The sequence below is a fragment of the Ambystoma mexicanum genome, chromosome 4p, assembly GCF_040938575.1.
Source record: "Ambystoma mexicanum isolate Mex_15411 chromosome 4p, UKY_AmexF1_1, whole genome shotgun sequence".
In the NCBI taxonomy this organism is placed as follows: Eukaryota; Metazoa; Chordata; class Amphibia; order Caudata; family Ambystomatidae; genus Ambystoma; species Ambystoma mexicanum.
In genome coordinates, this window is record NC_090927.1 from 1,250,355,758 (window position 1) to 1,250,370,448 (window position 14,691).

Consider the following 14,691-nt stretch of genomic DNA (forward strand, 5'->3'; position numbering starts at 1 on the left):
CCCCTTCCCTTCCCTTCCCTTCTTGTGATCCTGGCTTCTCTCCTTCCACCTCCATGCCCTATCTTGCCTGCCGAGACTGGCTCGGTGTCCCTCCTAGGCCCTGATGTCGACATCTCTGCATGGTCCCTGGGTTCCACATTCTCTTCAATGGCTTTGTATTTCACCAACTCCTCTTGTCCACGGTCTGTTCCTGCTGTTGGCACTTATTCCTACTGCCTGTCCCCACTCCAAGGAGGAAATGAAAAAAAATATCTTTCATTTTACTACTAGCCCCTCCTTCTTACTCTCCACCTCAATGTCACCAATTACGCCTGCGTCTCTACTATCGCCACCATTTTCTTCTGCTCGCTCTCTGCCCTGGACGTTCTGCCTCTTGATGTTCCACTTCATTCTGTATATATGCTGCCAACACTCTTCTGCTCATTCGTCATTGCACTTCCTCCTGTGCATTTGATACTGCCACCACTCCCTAACTCTTCACTCTTGATGCTACCATGTCTTCCTGCTCTTCACTGCTACCACCTCCTATTGGTCAGGGTCCAGGCTTCAAGGGGTGATCTGCTCTTACAGGGCAGTGAGGTGGGAAACGACTGGACACCCAAGCCTACATTTGATGCAGCGCTGTGAATGTCCGCCACCCCCCCCACTAAGCCCCCGGCTCTACGTTGGTGACCACGTTAAGGGGACAAGGGCATCCTCCCCATACTGCCCACCCTTCTGGGTGCTATTACTCATGATCTCTCGCTCTAGGAGTGCTTGCAGGAACAAAATAAACAAATGCCAGTGTGACACGAGTAAAACATTATGAACCCACAGACTACAGTACCTTCCTAATGTAATGAAAGCGTGGCTTATACGTATTTGTTCTAATCATAAAACTGTGATATTTACTGCTTTCTGGTGTGGGTGACATATCTGGGACATCACCTGGCTAGCAGCTTTATGTTGCTCAAGGAGTACCTCTATTGCATGGATGTACTGGATTTCACATCGCCAGAGGATCAAAGCCAGCCTCTTTTTGCTTATGGGGAATTGGGGCTGAATTAAAATGGACAACTTCACTTGTACTACATCAGGAAGTAAAGATGGTCTTTTTTTACTCTCAGAGAAGTTCATAAATTAAAGTATACACTACAAGCTTGCACTACAAGATTTCCTACATAGTTGAACATCTAATAGGAGTGAACAACCCAAACTAACTTTCGAAGCAGGTATCTCACAGAGGAGCATACTTTCGAGCTTAGCACAAAGTAGTGGTTCTTTTGTTCATAATACACGGAGTATACAAACTGAACTTTCAGCAACAGAAGAAAATGGAAAATTCCACTACAAGTTGTAACGAGAAAGCACATACTTTGCACATTTCAGTAATCATTGCAATGATATGCAAATCAAAGATGAGCAATATGACCCCCACTCTCACGTTTATGTGATAGGTAGATACGCTTTCTGCTCCTTCTGTATTAAGCAAGACCAGACTTGAAGCAGTTCTGTGTACTTTAACACCAAAATAATGAATGTACATATAAACGTTGCTAAACTAAAAAGGTAGTAAAAACATCGTGCCCAAAACGGAGTGGACATGTTTTAATGTCCTTCAGTATTGGAATAGGGGAGACAATCCAACAATATGTATTTGGGGATGCTAACGTCCCTGAGCATGCAATCACCAACCCCCAGCAGTTTAAGTGCTTAGCATGGTGAGGTGGACAGCAGTGTGGCTACCACACTGAATGCACCAATGTCCCAGGTTCATTTTCAACCGACTCCAAACTCGAAATCGTACAGCGGAGGATTTCCCTGATTGAGGGTCTTGGTAGTATTGGCAAAATTGAGGTTCTGACTCAAAAGGGATTCCGTACACATGTCAGTGCTGTCACTAATTCCCTACAAGGAGGAAGCAATAGCACTATCATAACTATTTGAAACTTGGATCATGATTTGCCTTCGTTCCTCCTCCCCCCGCCCCCCATTTAAATTTTCCATGGGTATTTGCATGGGTATTGTGTCGCTGTGACATGACTGCCCTCTTGTGGGCAAAAGGAATACAGTCACCGATTCTACTTTCTTAATATCTGTTATTGAAGTGTGTAGAAATTCTATTGCGATGAATTCCCCCGAATAAAGTTAGGGGACCATCTTCGGTTTTCTTGTATTTAAATACATTTGAGATTTAACTATATATACGGCATGTTGCTAGTTCCAGAATTGTTGAGTGGGATTATATATCAGGGGTCAGGGGTCATGAAATTGGATGTGCCTTAGCGATATCAATAATTGAATCCATAAAAGGTCAAAAACAGCATTTAAATCTATTTCCTGGGCCCTAATATATGTTCCACTGGTATTTTGGGTGCCTGACTGGTGATTGGGCTCAGGAGGGCTTAGACAGGCCCTATTTAGTTCCAAGCAAAACCCATACGATGAGTCGGGAGTCGAAGGTGCAGATCCCACAGACAACAGCCAGCAGCGAACATGACTTGACCTGAATGAACTCTACAACACAAATATTGCCTGGATCAGCACTCTTACATTCAGTGAATGAGAACCCGTTGGGGAAAGTGGATATCGTAAAACAATTAATAGATGGAACTCGACCTTCATGAAAAGAGACTTCAACCACGCTTCCCGCCACAATCCTGCTGCTAACTCAAGTTTCCCTTTCGTCCTGATGAAGGCTGGGCATATACTTGCACAATTACCCAATTACCCAGTTAGCTGAAACTCAAGTGGTTTGAGACGAAAAACCTCTCCTTAAGTTCAGCAGACCATTTATCTTTTTGCAACTTTAGTACTTTTCTCCAATGTTGATTTACACTAATTTGTTGGTGTAATGCGATTCATGCTTATTTGTACATCTCTCAAAATACCTTCCGTTTATCAGTGATGCAATGATTGGCTGTACTTTCATATGTTCAACAACACTTAAACTTATCAGAAAAAAAGTTTCACTCACCCATCTAGCAAGCAATTATGCCTGTGACAATGTTTTGATATTTATGCTTTATTTTTTTCACTTCGGTTTTTTTCCGTTTTATAAATTGATTCATTAAAAATTACCTTCATGACTATGCCCAGATTGTTTTCACTTGCGTCATTTGAAATGAGGGCACTCCCTTGCTGCATGTACCTATTCACTTCCACTAAATGCCCTAACCATCTTATCAAAAAAAAAAAAAAAAGCAATCACTTCAAAGTGTAGGTTTTCAACGTCTTCAGACCAAAGCCGTGGAACCATGTAAAGGGAAAATGGAGGCACAGATGCATAATTTTTCCTTCAGCCATGTCAAGAGCATCAACCCTCCACCCTCTGTTTCTAGCCCAGCCCCTAGGACAGCACAAGAGGCCACATCAGAAATAATTTCACCATCTGCTGGGTGTTGAACGAAAGCAGTGGGCCCACTGGGTGGGAACAGCTCCAGGTGTTGACACCAATGCAATCATAAAGTGGCAATTTACAGAGCTGGAATGCAGTTGACAGCACTCCATGATAGAGATGGAGTTAAAAATGTTGAGGCAATGGGCCTAAGTACGGAGGAACTTGGGACTCCAGCAAAGCCAAACCTTTCAAGTGACTCCGACTGACTGCAATTTGCCAATGTGATAATACTTGCCGAAATACGGATATGTTGCAGGTTTAAATACTCAGATACAAATACTAGTACTGGCCAGTATTACAAATACAGCGTTACAGTTACACACTTGCACAGATGTGTTACAGTTCTGTATCAGAGAAGCATCCTTGCTTGAAATTAGGAGAGCGATAGCATTTAGCCAAATGTTGATCAAGAATACTTGGTGCACACATTTGAAACACCTAGGTACACAGATCGGGGGTACGAAACCTGCGTCACTCCAGATGGTTTGGAATAGGATTTATAATTCCCAACCGTTGACTTATTGCCTAGATTAGATGGGCATTGTAATCCAAAACATATGGTGCCAAAAGCTCCAAACCAAAATCCTTCTGAACTTTTAAGTCATGCTTTTTCTAGTTTGAAGGTATTTCCCAATTGCCCAGAAAATGATCTTCGTACATGGGGAAAAAAGCGGAGCCTCCACATTTAGAAATATGCCAAAGAGGAATGGTGAGTGGGACAAAGAATTGCTGTTGGGAGTAGCACACAACTTTATTTTATTCAGCCGTGGACTCCCGAAAGATGGTTCCACTTTCCCAAAGAATACTTTATAATGTGGCGTGGAACTAGCCTCCTGCTTAATGCCCTAGATTGCAAATGCTGATCACTCTTACACAGGAGACTGTTTGTTATGCACCAAGTGCCACCTAAAGTGCAGTGGTCCAATATAATATTTTAAACTGTTTTGCAAGTTTGACTTTGCATATTAAGTTACACTTTTACTTGCAGCTACTTGATTATATAGTTTACCATTTCCAAAACCGTAGTTTAAACATCTTTACTTGTTAGGCCCTCTCATGCAAGAACACAAGACCATTATTGGCCCTTCTTAAGCAAAAGAGTATAATAGTATGCAGATTGTATATTGCTATTGCCACTGTTAGTGTGATGTAACATACAAAGTCACCCTAACTAACCACAGAGGTAGCGAGTTATTTCATATTCTCTGCATTTCCAAACGCACTACCGAAAATGAATGAAACTCGGCAGAGTTTCCTACTAAGACACACACTTACCTCTTCATTTGGTAGAGATACATACACCCTTTTTGTAAATCTCCTAGAAAACAAATACAGGACATATATAGATATAAATAATTACTTGTCAAGCCAAGTTATCTTAAAAGAATGAAAACAAAAGGTGCCAGAAGCAGGATATTTGTAAGAGCTAATACACAGCATATGTTGGTAAAATTGACAATCTACGTCCTATATTTTCTGACTTGCAGAGCAGCTTGTGTCTGTCATAGTAAAGCAGCATTCTAAAATCTGTAATACACACTGTTTCTAAGCATGTTAAACGATAGCGATATCAATGTGGTCATAATTCTGAGCTGTAGACTATCCATTTCAATACAGCAATGCATCCCACTCGGGCATATGATGTAAAGAGATTTAAATGAGCGCTTCCATGCATTATTTGAATATGTGCATTGAAGTAATCGCCAGCAGAACCTTAAATAACAGCAACAGAGTTTTAGACTACCTCAAACTACCCCCAAAATGAGTTCTCTGGTTTACATCTATTGAGGTGTTTTACAATAGATCATTCCAACTGCACCTCCTTGGCAGATTTAAGAAGCGTTCTGGAGCTACAATGTTTCAATATTAGGTGTCGCTACAAGTAAAAACATGTATCGACTTGAAAATCTGAATTAGTTTTCTTGTAGCCTAACACTGAAACTGACATCACAGTTAAATTGGAGATGGGTAGTGGGTGCAGCGGTGAGGAAGAGTCAGGTGCAAGTAGTGGGGGACTGACGAGGAAGATTGATGTGGGGATACTGACTTAATTTCCTCATCACAATCCCCTGCAACTCACATCTCCCTCTTCCTCGTCAGTCCCCTCAATATCCGCATCTGACTCTTCCTGGTCAGACCCCCCACTACTCCACCTCACTCTCCTCATCACAGTCCCCCTACTACCTCATCTCACTCTTCCTTGCCACAGTCCCCTCCATGCACATCTCACTATACCTGGTCACAGTTCAGCCGCTACCCCCACCTCACTCTTCCTCACAGCCCCCCCCCCCCTTTGCCCCCAACAACCCATCACACTCTTCCTCATCTCAGTCCCCCCACTACTCCCACCTCACTCTTCCTCATTACCGTCTCCCACTAATCCCCCCCCTTCCTCTTCCTTGTCACAGTTGACTACATTCCCAACATCCCTCTTCCGCGTCCCAGTACCCAATGGTAATCTTACCTTCACCCCCACATTCCTCTTACTCGTCAAGGTCCCCCCACTACCCTCAGGTCCCGTAGTACATCCAGCTCACTCTTCATCGGTCACCTCACTACCTGCACCTGACTCTTCCTCGTCACCGCACCCACTACCCATCTCTCACTCTTCCTTGTCACTGTCCTCCCCCCCTACCCATATCTCTTCCTTCTCACAGTTCGGGTTACGCTACCTCACTCTTCCTCATCACAGCCCCCCATTATCCCATCTCACTTATCACAGTTGCTTGCTACCTCTACCTCACATGCCCTCATTAGTCCCCCACCTCACTCTTCCTCATAAGTCCACCCACTACCTACATCCGACTCTTGCTTGTCATTGCACCCACTACCCATCTCTCATTCTTCCTTGTCACAATCGCCCACTATCCATATCTGTCAGTTCCCCCCTGACTACGATACCTCACTCTTTCTCGTCATAGTCCCCCACTATCCCCACCTCACTCTTCTTAGTCACAGTTCCCCACTAACCTGGCTCACTCCCTCACAGTTCCCCTGCTACTTCCACCTCACTCTTCCTCATCACAGTCCCCTGCAACCCCCACATCCCTCTTCCCCAATACCCCCATCTGAGTCCTCCTGTCAGAAACCCCACTACTTCCATCTAACTCTTCCTCGCCAGAGTCCCCCACTATCCCACTCACAGTCCCCCAACACACATTTCCTAATCACAGTTTCCCTGCAAACCCCATCCACAGTCCCCCACTACTATCACCTGAATCTTCTTTGTCACAGTCCCCCCAGTCTTCCTCATCAGTCTCTCACTATACTCTTCCTCATCAGTCTCCGACTACAATCACCTCACTCGTCCTAATCCCCCGCTATCTCCACCTGACTGTTCCTTGTCACAGTCACCCACTAACCCAACTCACTCTTCCTCATCACAGTCCCTCACTACCCGCACCCTTCCTCACAGTTTTTCAATATTCCCAACCTGGCCGTTCCTAATCACAGCCCCCTCACTTCCCCACCGGACTCTTCCTCATCACCGTCCCCATTAGGCCACCTCACCCTTCGTCAGACCCCCCACTACCCATATATCCTTCCTAGTCACAGTCCCCACTCCTCCAACCTTCCTTGTCATCACAGTCCCTGCTACCCCCCCACCACATTCGTCCTTGCCACAATCCCCCACTACCACCCACTCTTCGTGGTCAGTCCCCCCCACCTCATTTTTCCTCGCCACAACCCCCCCCAATACCCCACACCTCATTCTTCCTCGTCACTGTCTCCCACTAATCCCACCCCCCTCTTCCTGGACATCTCCCAATGGTGGTCAGTCAAAATCTCGAAAACAAAATCTCGAATGACAAAAAGCCCGAAACAAAAATCTCGAAAAAATAAATCTCGAATTTTTTATTTATTTATATATGTTTTTGGGGTCAGGTAAGTAAAAAAAAGGGGTAAAATAAAAAAAAATGAAAAAAGGGGGGTTGGGGGGGAACCCCCCCCATTTTGGAAAAAAACACATTGAAAAAAAAATTCGATATTTTTTTTTCGGCCTTTTGTATTCGAGATTTTTTTTTTCGAGATTTTTTTTTTCGAGATTTTGACTATAAACCCTCCCAATATCACAATCTGGCTCTTCCTTGTAACAGTCCCCCACCTCCCTCTTCCTCGTTACAGCCCCCCGCCAACTCCATCTCACTCTTGATCACAGTCCCCCCCGCTGCCCCACCTCACTCTTCCTCATCACAGTGCCCCACTTCCCCGCCTCCCTCGTCACAGTTCTCCCAACACCCCATCACACTCTTCGTCATCAGTCTAACTAATCCCTCCTACCGCTTCGTCAGTCCACTCACTAGCCTACCTCACCCTTCCTCAAAGTTCCTTGCTACCCCACCTCAATCGTCCTCGCCACAGTCCCCTACTACTTTCACCTCACTCTTCCTAGTCAGTCCCCCACTATCCCACCTCACTCTTCCTCATCACAGCCCCACGCTGTCGCCACCTGGATGTACGTTAAAATAACGTAGGATGAAAAGATCGAATTACAAAATGCTGAGGCCCACTGTGCCGCATTTTGCAATTTGATCTTGCTTTTTTTTTTGTGTAATGTCCCCCGCATTCACTTACATGTATGCGGGGGACACCCCTGCAGTCCCTGAAATCGAAAATACTGAAGTAGGAGTGCCTCCCCCATCTCACTCTTCCTTGCAACTGTCTCCCACTAGTTCCACATCCCCCTTCGTTGTCACAGTGCCTCCAATATCCATATCTGGCTCATCCGCAGCACTGGCCCTAACTACACTCTTCCTCATTTATTTATTAACTGTATATTTGTAAGGTGCCTATACAAGAAATGGTGTTTCAAGGCACCACAAGACCAACAGGGGGGGCCGGGAGGGTGTAACAAAGGAGAAAGATAACAATAACGGTCCTACTAGGCCTTGTGACATTCGGATCGTGCAAGTGCAGTAACAAGAAGCGTGAGGAAGAGGGGTGGGAGGAGTGCCAGTCTTCCAAAATGTGAAGTGCTAGGGTGGGAAGGAAAGTGCAGAGTAGAGAGAGTGCAAGTTAATGCGGGGGATAAGGGGAGGGCAGAGGGGAGATGAGGGAAACCGGGGTTAGGCGAGTGCTAAGGTGAGCTCAGATGGCAAGTGCGAGGGAAGTGCATGGAGTGCAGGGGGTTAGGGTCCACATGCTAAGTGCGAGGCGGGGGGTGGACTGGGTGGGAGACATGGTGCACTGTAGAACTCACAGGGAACCAGGCAGCAAGTCGCTGCGGCAGGCAGGGGTGTTGGCAGGCGAGGGGGAGAGGAAAGGAACAAGAGAAAAGGAGGGTCCTGAGGAGCTTCCGGAACTTGAGGAGATACGGCTCAAGCCTCAGAGGGCAGGGAGACCATTCTAGAGAGAGGCTTCTGCGGAGGAGAGCGATCTACCCCCACTCTCTGCTTAGAGAAGCATCTGATCCACAGAGAGTTGGAGCTAGAAGACCAAAGGGCTTCAGCAGGGAGGTATTTAGGGAGATAGAATTGGATGTGCTGGGGTCCCTGGCCCTAGAAAGCCTTGTAGAGGATGCAGAGAGTCTTGAATTTGATACTAGCAGCAACCGGGAGCCAGTGGAAAGATTATAGGGCTGGAGAGATGCAGTCCCTAGCCTTGAGGCCAAGGATAAGTCTTGCAGTTCTATTCTGGATTAGTTGAAGGGGGCGAAGGGAGGATAAAGGAAGATTGAGGAAGAGGCTGTGGCAGTAGGAAGAGGCTGTGGCAGTAGTCCAGCCTAGAGAGGACCAGAACTCTGAAGACATTGAGTTTCTGGGGGAAGGTAAGCAAAGGGAGAATGCTGCTGTGGAGGTACAGCTGATAGTGGGCCTTCTTGGCAAGGTCTGCAATGTGAGGAGAGCAGGAGAGAGAGGAGTCAAAGATGACACCAAGGTTTCTTTGCCTCACAAGAGGGGAAGGGCCCCATAGAGGGTTGCCAGAAGGTAGGAGGGAGCATGGGTCCCAATGAGAAGGATCTCAGTCTTACTGGCATTAGGGCAGATATTGCTGGCAGCACACCATGCCTGCAAAGCAGTCAGACAGTCAGGGATGAGAGAGGAGGCAGTAGGGGGAAGTTTGAAGGAGAGCTGGGCATCGTCTGCAGAACACTGGAAGTGAGAAGGAGGAGATCAGGTGGGCCAGAGGGGCAAGGTAGATGTTGAAGAGCCAATGTGAGAGGATAGAGCCTTGAGGTGGAGAGTGTGATAGGGGAGAGAAAAGGGCCCAGTTGAACTAGGGAAGAACTGTCAGAGGAATGAGGTCAACCAGTCAAGTGCCAGGCTTGTGATGCCAAGGGTGTCACACAGCCTATTTGTCAGTGTGCCATGCTACCCACACCCAACTCTTCCTGGTCACAGTCACCCACTACCCCACCTCACTCTTCCTAGTCTGTTCCCCACTACCCACACCTCATCCTTTCTCATCGCAGTCCTCCAATATTCCTAACCTCAATGCTCCACATCACAACTCTGCACTACCCACCTGATTCTTATTCATCACCATCCCCACTTGCGCCACCTCACCCTTCCTAAGCAGTTCCTCACTACCCCCAACTCCCTTCTTCATCACAGTCCCCGCTGCCCCATCTCACTCCTCTCCTCATTAGTCTCGCACTAACTCCTCCTCCGTTTTCCTCACCACAGTCCCACAGTATGTGCACCCCACGCTTCCGAAGTCACAGTTACACACTCCCCCCACCTCACTCTTCCGTGTCCCAGGACACCATTAGTAATCTAATCGATAAAAAAAAAAAGATAAAATACTTGATAAACCCAGTGTTGCGTAGCTGAAGAAAACATTGAGAACAAATGACATCAGGCATGAGATCAGGAAAAAAAGGCAGAATTACAGGTGAGAGTTCTAGCACAACAAAACCCTTGAAATTCAGTAAATAAAACTTTAAAGTGAAGTTAAGGTTTTGGTTTCATGCAACAAAACACATACAATTCGGAAGGTGTTGGAAGCTACACCTCCTCAACTATGAGAGCACCCTTTGCCCAGCACACTTATGACAGCACAGCACATATGACATCACTTTGGACATGCCAGATGCCAATCTGTTGAAGGCATATGAGAAATCAGGTGGGACACCACCTATGATCTCCTCAATGATATTACTGAGAAATACCAGCCATTGGGAAATATTTTTAACTGTATTTGAAGATCTAGCACAGATGCAATATACCCAGTTTTTTATGACAGTCCAAAAACATTTGTCAAGCACTGTAAAAAATGGTAGGAGGACTACAGAAAGTTGTTCTTGTGGCACTCTACAATTCAGATGCAATATAGCGAGAATCTGCAACCTCTATGGTACATGTTTAATGAGCCCTACAAGGCATTGGTAATGGTGAGGAGACATGGGAGTCAGTCCAAAACATGTAGTGAAATGCCAACTTCTAACCCTGGCACTAAAACGATTACAACTTTCATCCGTCCAGTACATTAGCTACTCTAGTCCTAATAAAACCTTTTTTTGTGAGGACACAGGGTTAACATGTTTGATCTTTGCAGACCACCTCCCCTAATTTACCATTTGACATGTTAAAGGCCTACCCTTTGGTTTGTTATACTTCCAGTAATTTGTCTGATATTTGAAGTGGTTGATTTCAGAAATCATTTCTTCACATGTTAAAGGGACTGTTTTTAGATCAAATTGACAAAGGTGCTAGAGTATGTCATCATGGTAAATGCTTATTCAATACGGAGTAAATGCACAGTATTTTTAAATGCAAACTCCAACCAAGCTTTGCAATTGAATACACCCTTATATGCAGAAACAAGCTTTATAAATGTTACATCTCTTGTGATCAGCTGTTGATCAAGCCATAGGTGATGTCATCAGTGTGATTAGGGGCTGTGCAATGGGGCCCTCATAGTTAAGGTGGCAGAGCTTCCAACACTTTCATTGATTTTGTTGCATTAAATCAGCACCTTAATGTCACTTCAAAAAACTTTTTGTTTCACTAAATTTCAAGGGTTTCATTGCAACAGATTTGTTGAACCACCATAAAGTTGAAAACTTTTTTCACTGAATATGTATATATAAAAATATGAATAACGAGGCAGTTGCCACTTCTGACGAATCCAGGGAATTCGTCCCTTCTCCCCGTGGGGAGCCACCCCCTTTGGGACTAGGAAGGTGAGCCTGATACGCTTGACAGGGAAAGTGGGATCTCACTTTGGGCAGACCCCTTGGAGGACAAGGAGTCCCCAAATATGGTTTCTCTTTATGCTCCCTAATCTGAAAACTCCCATTTGTTTGTTGGGTATATGGGCGTTAAAGAAAAAAATAATATTCAAGTTCCTTTAGAAATGTCTGCTAGGATTTTTGCCCCTTTTGACAGTGCTCGACTCACAGAAAGAGTAAGTTGTCCAATCTTGCTAGAGCTGGTAGCTCAAAGGAATCATGAGAGCAACCAAGAGATAGAAGGAAGTCCCATAAACTGAGCAGCAGGAAGGAAGTCTCACCGGAAGACGGAGTCGAGAGACGGCCTCATGCAAAAAGGTGTGCAGAGTTTAGATGCTCGGGTAACCGCGTAATGGTGCTCTCCCCTATGCAGACTCCTGTCAGGGGAAGTCAACCGCGTCGGGAACAGACCATGACAAAACAGGTTGAACAGTGCCTGCAACAGACTGGGCAGAAAATCTGTTGGGCCGCACCCTGCGAAGAGAAGCGGAAGTCCAAGAAGAAACGCAATCTGTGATTCCACCTCCAAAGAGACCGCCTCATCGCAACACCACTGAATCAGCCAAGGTATGCAGTCGTTCCAGAGAACTGGGCGGAGAGGATCGGTAGAGCACCAAGCCAGAGTGAGAGAAAGATACCCCAAAGCCAAGGAAGGAGAGAATGTACCCCAAAGCCAGGGTGAGAGTGAAAGACGCCCAAGCCAATGGATACGAGAAATAGCTTTAAAAAAAAATGTGGTGAGAGCGAAAGTAGCACAAGCAGCAGTAGAAGCCCAGGGGCCCCAAAAGGGGGCGAGAATGACTACACAGGGAGGGATTGGAAATAATACACCCTATACGGGGGTGGGAATGGTGGAGCAGCAGGATGCAAAGCCCAAGGCGAGGAGTAAAGCACAAAGCTGAAATTTGGATTTATAAACTGAAGCGCGTGACTTGGATGGAAGTGGAGTAAAAAGACATTGTTTTCAAAAGGAACTTTGAGCTGTGCAGCTAGAAAGAAATCAGAGACAATTTGAAGCGAGTCAGAAACCAGCCAACATTCTATATGAAGGAGAAGAAATCTCTTGAAGGACTTGTTCTGATAGGATTTATGGTGATGTAGGGAAAAGATAGGCCTTATTGTCTATTATGATTAAGAGACCTTGAGAATCATGACCTCTTTACCGCCTCCTGAGACTGACATAACACACGCCCCATAGTTAAGATCAAACTAATTTTCATTGAATTTTCAAAACATTCTATTGCCACCTACAAACTGTAAAATGTGGGGCAAATTTGAGTAACAGTTCTAAAGTTATTAAACAGAGGAAAAAAATAGGGATTTTCGGCCTGGTATCATTTATTTTCCAACAGAGAACAGCTGCTTTCATTGAACACTTGCACCGACAAAAACGCTTGATGGATTTGTGCCAACTAAGAAACGAGTTTGCCACAAAACATCTTAGATATTTGACTTTTTTGTCTGGTGTAAATATAGGAAGCATTTTTCGTTTGGATCTGATGGATGAGGGAGCCCCACAGACCCAAAAAACGATCTCCCATTGTGCAGTGCAGTACAAAGGCATTTCAGAAATTAAAACCTGCCATTTTGTTTCCAGGGGAGAGCATCCTGTGGTAATCCTGTGGGAAGCAGAAAAAGTAAACCGCTCAATGTGCCATTATGAGGAAAATTGGTGATTTAACTTCAGGGTAAGGTTGGGAATGGGGGAACAAATTAGTTAGATGGCAAGTTTGGGGAGATATGGAGAGCTAGTTTAAGTCAGCTGATTATTTTTTTTACTATGGGAATCCTGTGGGACTCCTGCTGGAACATTGAAAGATGCAGTCAGAGAAAATAAGGAACGCTCTTGAAAAATTGGATAATAGGAGGTAGTTAGAAGAAATGTACAGAGTGAGAGGTGAGAGGAATGCAGAGGTGGCACAGAAGACCTTAATTGTCATCTATATGCACATTACTACAGTAATCTCAAAATGCTGCATTACCGTGGGAAGGATTATTACAAAAAGGCATTTCCATGGAGTTCGCGGATATGTTAAAACAGGAAACTGCCAGGGGAAACTATGGCGGAAGTGAAAGAAAGGGCTGCATGGGTCAAAGGACCATCAACCTTTAGCCTAATTACGGCTATGAGCATAGTAGCGAAGGCTGGTGGAATCTGATTATTTACTAGAGAAGAGCATATGGGGCATGGCAATAGCCTGGTCCTTTATCCTAATTGTTGCAATATGGACAGTGGCCATGGCCGAAAGAGATTGGGATCTGGCAATAAACTCATGAGGGGGAGAGGGGCTATGGCTATTTATACCAATTATTACAAAGTGAACAGTGGCCACCGCCAAAGGACATGGAAGGTGGGTCATGTAGAAGATTTAGCATAGCAAAATCTGAGAAAAATTCAGTAAAGAAACTTTAGTTAAGAGTTGGGATGAACCAACTTATTGCAACAAAACCTATGAAATTCGGTGAGTGTAGGAAGTGTTGACCATCCTAACTCAGAGTTAAGCCCGTCACTCAGCCCACAAGAACAAACATGAGATCATACCAGGGTACAAAAATGAGATAAAAAAAATGACATGAGTGGCATCTCTGGGGTGGTTTCGTGTTAAGTTTGTCTTCATTTCCAACTCCAGCCGAATTTCATAGGTTGTGTTATCATAAAATTGATTCTTCATGCTCAAGTCCCAGCATTTGTTTCACTGAATATATAGGACATTACTTACCTAGTAATAGTCTGTGACTTGTAATATTTCAGATTCTTAAGCTTTGCATAGGCGGCCATCCAGTGGTAGGTCCGGAATAAAACAAGTTGTTTACTTGCAAAGTAAAAGTGTTCGTAAAGCGGGGCATTCCTATTACACTTTCCTTCCCTATAGTGAGAAACCAGAGGGTGTCTCACCCGCTAGTCCCCGTTGAGAGATTATATATATCTCCCTCCCTACCTCCCTCCTCACCCCTCTCTCGCTCGCTCTCCCCCCTCACCCCCCCAACACCCCAACACCCGAGGGCACAGCCATCGCCTTTGGATCCAGACCCTGGGGGTGGACCAGTGCAGGAGGATCACCTGGGTGAGGGGTCTTTGGGAAGTGGGGGTGGGACAGCCGATGGTGGGATGCGGTATTCCCCCTTTTTTGTTCATCTA

The 14,691-nt window shown here is 45.3% G+C and overlaps 1 protein-coding gene across 2 annotated transcripts in view; it reads right to left on the reverse strand.

Annotated features, from left to right (window-relative positions):
• The window catches only part of SPAST (spastin), a 615,111-nt gene that overhangs the window by 213,184 nt on the left and 387,236 nt on the right, over window positions 1-14,691 (reverse strand). For both annotated transcript variants that reach the window (XM_069606914.1, XM_069606916.1), the window contains one exon: window positions 4,655-4,697. In XM_069606914.1, coding sequence (XP_069463015.1) covers window positions 4,655-4,697 — 43 coding nt within the window. The remainder of the gene's footprint in view (window positions 1-4,654; window positions 4,698-14,691) is intronic.